The sequence below is a fragment of the Spinacia oleracea genome, chromosome 5 (genome assembly GCF_020520425.1).
Source record: "Spinacia oleracea cultivar Varoflay chromosome 5, BTI_SOV_V1, whole genome shotgun sequence".
Lineage (NCBI taxonomy): Eukaryota > Viridiplantae > Streptophyta > Magnoliopsida > Caryophyllales > Amaranthaceae > Spinacia > Spinacia oleracea.
The window spans coordinates 27,037,187-27,043,384 of NC_079491.1; the positions used below are offsets into that span (position 1 = coordinate 27,037,187).

Sequence of the window (6,198 nt, forward strand, 5' to 3'; positions counted from 1 at the left end):
TTATGTCCACCTCTTTTTTATGTATTGTTCTGGAATCCAGTTTACTGAATGAAGGTGCAATATCCTGATGCAGTGGTAACACAACCATCCTGAATCTTCAAAGTTTTTACACGTACATGATACTGTCTGACTCTCGTAGATGTAGGTTACTCTCTGTGCAGACCAAGGTTCTTCGTCAATGGATACGACATAGAATTGAGTATTACTTGCATTAGTAGTAGTAAACTGAAAAGTTAGGAAAATCAATATAAAAGTTATCCCTGGTGCTTAAGAAACTTTATTTTTCAGTTTACCTAACTTTTAATACAAAAAGGCTAACTTTTACTTTTGCACCCTAAAATGCCAACTTTAACTTCTGATATTTAGTAAGGTAAAAATTTAAAAAATCTATATAAAAGTTAGCCCTGTTGTAATAAAAGTTAAGAAACTTTATATTTCAGTTTACCTAACTTTTAATACAAAAAGGCTAACTTTAACTTTTTCAAAAATGGAAAACTTTAACTTTTGAGATTCACCTTGTGTCCAAATCAATTTTGCTGTTGTTGCAATCGAGTAGCCAAATTCCTCCTCAACGTCTCTAAATAGTGACAGCATGTAAACTTCTGATGCATGTTTTAGCAATCCAGATAGTGGTAAAGTCGGGGATGCAACTGATTTACTACAAGAGAGTTCAGCTTCCTTTTCGGTACTTCTCCAACGTTGTATTGTTCCTTTCAACAAACTATAGATGTCGGTTAAACTTGTTGTTCTGTTTTCTCTAAAGTCGATGGCGTGATTCGTGCTTTCACTTCGTTGTGAAGACAAGTTCCAGCAGAAAAGAAATCTTTACTAAGGGCAGGACACAATTTTTCTCTCAATTCGTATACATTTGTAAACCATTCTTCCCCTATCAGCTCATATGTTTGCAACATTGATCTCCAGTTTGTTTCAAATTCAACTTCAGTGACACACTTATACAAGCAATAGTTGAATGTCTTCTTAAAAGTTGGATCTCGATTCAATGCCCTAGATCTTGTAATAGCATTTTGGTGTAAATGCCATACACATAATATGTGTCTTGCGTCTGGAAAGACCTGCATATACAACACAAACTTAAGTAAAATGTTTGATTCAAGTTTACCTAACTTTTACTACATCAAGCCTGACTTTTAATACAAAAAGGCAAACTTTAACCTTTATTACTCAAAATTGCTTAACTTTAATATCTGAGGTTTATCTTGAGTGAATAGTTAGGAATATTAATATAAAAGTTATCCCATCTCTAATAAAAATTAAGAAAAGTTCTTTATCAGTTTACCTAACTTTAAGTAATAAACTTATAACTTTTACACAAACAACTTCAACTTTAAGAAAAAATCCTTGAATTTTGCCTAATTGGTGGCATTGTTCATTGCTGCATCATGATCTGTAAGTTTGCAGAAGCCACACAAACGACTCGATCTTTTTATATCCTATGAATGCACAACCAAACATGCAATTCTTCCAGTGGTTGTTTATTCCAACTATTGGAGCAAAAATTAGGTTATACCTATTTGTTCTATAGGTGGTGTCAAAAACCACTATATCTCCATAAATTCCATAATCTTCCATCATCATAGAGTCCCTCCAAAACAAACTCCTCAATTTACCTTCTTCATCCAATCTAAATCTAAAAAAGAAGTTTGGGTCACCTTCAAGCTCTAAATACATTATGTCAGTTACTGCTTGTGCATCGCCTCCTTCTATTTGCTTCATTTTTAACCTCGTGCAGTAATTAAGATGATCTTTTTTCGAGTGCCCTAAATTTTCTTCCCCTCCAGCTTCAATTTCCATGCATGTAGTTAAAAAGAAGTCGTGGATGAAAGACCTGTCAATTGTGCATAAAAGAATGTAAATACTCTAAAAGTTTAGGTTTTCATGAGGTTAGAAAGCAAAATGTTTTATTTAACTTTACTCAAGTTTTCCTGCATCAAGCTTGACTTTTAGTACAAAAAGGTCAATTTTGGCTTATTTTACACAAAATGGCTACCTTTATCTTATGAGGTTTCCCTTAAGTGAAAAGTTAGGAATATTTCAATTAAAGTTAGCTCTGGTTTAGTTAAAGTTAAGGCAGTTTAATACCAGTTTACCTGACTTTTATTAGATAAAGGTTAACTTTTAGTACAGAAAGCCCAACTTTTACTTTTTTACTCAAAAAGAATTACAAAAAAATATAAAAGCTGTAACTTTTACTCATAATAACATTTTTACTACTAGTACTGTAACTTTTATTATCAAAACTATAACTTCTACCTGACTTTTGCATAGTTTCAATTGCCTCCCCCTTCTCTTATGTTATTTGCCTTTCAGATTTATGCAAGTAGTGCCATTGACTTCTTGTTAATTCATGGTTGTGAATTATCACGTGATGAACAACCTCATACCTCCCTTGAGAATTCATTTTCACCCTCAAGCAAACCCTACATCCGGTTCTTGTAATTGGAACATGCCTTGGTTTTCTCTCCTTTTTGGGCACAACAGGAACAATTGTTTCCACTTTCTTCTTCTTGTTCTTTCCGTTGTTTGTTACTCCTGCTCCTGAACAGAGAAATATTTTTTCAAGCACAATTCTTGTCCCAGCTTTGAATCTTATGTTTGTTTTCCTTATGGAAAATCCAATTGCACTAGCATGCTTTTTGTAGAAACCTAACACTTCTTCCACAGTTTCTCCGGTGTATCCCATCAAAGTTCAAACAATATCATTGTCGGTTCTGCTATTGCAATTAATATAATCAGCACAAACATTTAATCATAAAACCCTAAGTTTTACTTATAATAACTTAACTTTAACTGCAAATAGTCCAACTTTAATATTTCTACATTTCTTCAGCTAATGTGAGTTATGCAATCTGTTTTATTTAACACATTGTAGGTTTCTGTGTTAAAGTTGTAGTTCTGTATGTTAAAGTTATGGAAATTGTTCTAAAATTTAAGACATTCTTCTGTCATCTCAGACCTAACTTTTACTTTTAATAACTTAACTTTAACTGCAAATGGTTCAACTTTTATATTTATACCTTTCTTCAGCTAATGTGAGTCATGCAATCTGTTTTATTTCACACATTGTAGTTTTCCGTGTTAAAGTTGTAGTTATGTAGGTTAAAGTTATGGAAATTGTTCTAAACGTTAAGACAATCTTCCCTCATTTCAAACCTAACTTTTACTTTTAATAACTTAACTTTAATTGCTAAACGTCTGACTTCGATCTGCGCATATAATTTTAACTATAGGGTCTTTAATAATACCAGGTTAAAGATCTAAGCAAACATCACATACTTAACTTTTACTACGAAAACTTCAACTTTATATTGGACAACTGCAACTATTTCAAACACATATCTACACTAATAGTACAACCAAACCAACACCTCTACACAACTTTAACATGAACAACTGTAACTTTTACTTTCATAAGTGTAACTTTTACTCAGGAGTCATAAATTACTTTCCAACGCATAATTTTTATGCTCCGCAAAAACATAATGATTTATTTAACTATGATGTTGCATATAATAATTTTTACACTATTAAACCTAACTACACAATATGTTTATTCTACCATTTACACTAATAAATCACAATTACATAAGCTAAAATTAAAATACCTTCATATTCAGAAAGAGTTTGTTGTTCTTCAGCTTCGATTTCGTTATTTGAATCTTCTTCTTCACGTTCATCTGCCAAAGCATTGTTTTCCATACAATTATTGAGAACATCCTCCATTGTTGCATCTCCAATATTAGGTTCAACCAGAAGTTGAATGCTTTGTGTTGATTGGATAACACTTCGAATTAGGTTTTCCATCTTAAATTTGATCGAGAATTCGACCGACCTCTCGCAGTTCCGATATTTCGTGATTTCGATCTCTCTCGTCTAGGTTGTTTCTCCATCCTCTGGTTGCGTTTTCTTTTTTTCCCCGTTCATCTTGTTTGCGTGAAATTTTCTATCAATGTTTGGGGGAGTCATCGTTGTTTCATTATTTCACACGTGTTTCATTAATTCGCACGTGTGAAGGGTTGGTGCACATTAATATTTATGTGCACTTGTTGCGCACAAGACCTGTTGTGATTTCTTTTACGGGGTAAAATGCAAGAAAGTCAAAGTCGCAAAATTGTGAAACCTTATGATAAAAGCTTCTATAGAGTACTCGTATATGTTTCTAACGAATTCGTTTTGTAGAATTATATAATTCCAATGAGGATTTATATATTTATCAACCTTTCTATCTAGAATTGTGTTTTGTTAAATTACAATAATGATACTCCAAGTCTCATTCATATATATGTTAGGTAGTGTTCTCTTCACCTGAATTTGACTTATCTTATCTTATCTTATTGGCCCTGAACTTATCTTGTTTTATATTATCTTATCTTGTTGACCATTATCTTATCTTATCTGAACTTATTGACCCTTATCTTATCTTATCTGAACTTATTGACTTTTATCTTATCTTATCTTATCTTATTGGCCCTGAACTTATCTTATCTTATCTTATCTCATTGACCATGAACTTATCTTATCTTATCTTATCTTATTGGCCCTTATTTTATCTTATCTTATCTTTTCTTATCAGACCTGAAATAAGTGAAAATAAAGTGAAGAGAACAGAGCCTTAATGGTTATTAAAACTACCTCAACATTGCTATGTTCATTGATGACTAACTTATTTGACTATGTAGATCGGCAGTGGATTAAGTTATATGAATGAGTAGAAAGCACAATTAATATTCGGATTTTTCATGAAATGACCCCGAGTTTTGCGTTAATGCAATAAATACCCCTAATGTTTCCAGAATGCACTAAATACCCCCGAAGTTTAAAACAATAACACAAAATGCCCTTAATGAGCATTTTCCGTCCATTCCGCTAAATTTTCTGTTAACTTTAACTCTAATTTTTTTTAAAAAATTCTTTTTTTTATACTCTTTCTACTTCCCAGGAGCCTTTCTGCTACCACCCATATCACCACCGTGCCCCACCACCATGTTCCATCTCCGTCCGCCTCTTCTCTTTCTCCACCCCCAAAGACATCATCGTTAAACGCCATAAACGCAAGCCCAAATCTGTTCCTCCTCTGGTTTTTGCACTAGACCAGGAGTTGCGGCCATTATTGAAAACTTCAAGCTTTTCTGATGCAATTTTCCACCAAATCCAGTTGAAAAAGTAGGGTAATTTCTGGGTTTTGTTCTCAAATATCTAAACTTTGTTGTGTTTAAGCAAATGGGAATGGAATAATTTGCGGGATTATTCAGGAAAGAATTATAGTATTTGGAATGAAATTTGGGAATTAGTAATTTAGCGGTTACTAATTCACGCTAACGGAGACTTAACGGAATGGACGGACACTACAAGAATTTGTATATTTAACGACAACCTATTTACGACGGGTCAAAAATCCCGTCGCAAAAGCCTTTTGCGACGGGGCTAACAACCAAACAATGACGGGAATAAACGTCGCAAATGTCTTTTACGACGGGTTTACGACGGATTTACGACGGGATTCCTATTAACGACGGCCCCCTTTTATGACGGGTTCGCGACAGGAAATCCCGTCGTTAATCAACGATTATTGGCCTTTCGCGACGGGATTTTCCGTCGTTAATAGTACAATTTCTTGTAGTGGGAGAATGTTCATTAAAATTATTTTGTGTTATTGTTTTAAACCTCGGGGGTATTTGGTGCATTCTGGAAACATTATGGGTATTTGGTGCATTAACGCAAACCTCGTGATCATTTCATGAAAATCCGTTTAATATTTTGTATGGCTACAATATTATCTAATCATCGGAATATTATCTAATCATCTCCTGAAACTAGTAAATCTGATATAAAGTTCACTTAGGTGGTGTTTGGTTGGTTTATTGGAATGAGTTAGAATAGAATTAGTATCTATTCAAACTATTTTATTGTTTGGTTGAGCATTTTTAGAATGGAATCTCATACTAGAGGGGTTCTAATTCCTCCCCATCCCCTTGGAATCTGGTACCCACCTCTCACTCCAAAGGTTCTAATTCCTCCCCCACCTCTCTTAGACCAAGTCTGGCTTCGCCCCTGCTACGAATTATCTCAAACAAAGGAAACACAAATTTCGAGGTTTTCAGGATTTGATGCGTATGTAATTTAAATGGACGATTACGAACAAATAACAACAATCATCCAAGTATCCAACCATGAATGTAG

The 6,198-nt window shown here is 33.8% G+C and overlaps 1 protein-coding gene across 1 annotated transcript; it reads right to left on the reverse strand.

The window, feature by feature from the left end:
• Window positions 1-2,701, reverse strand: LOC130461376 (protein FAR1-RELATED SEQUENCE 1-like). The gene is made up of 5 exons (XM_056829460.1): window positions 2,403-2,701; window positions 1,558-1,846; window positions 877-1,073; window positions 472-787; window positions 1-225 (listed from the first exon to the last, which is right to left on the reverse strand). Exons 1-5 carry the CDS (start codon window positions 2,699-2,701, stop codon window positions 1-3), a joined length of 1,326 nt encoding a protein of 441 aa, XP_056685438.1.
• Window positions 2,702-6,198: the final 3,497 nt, after the last annotated feature.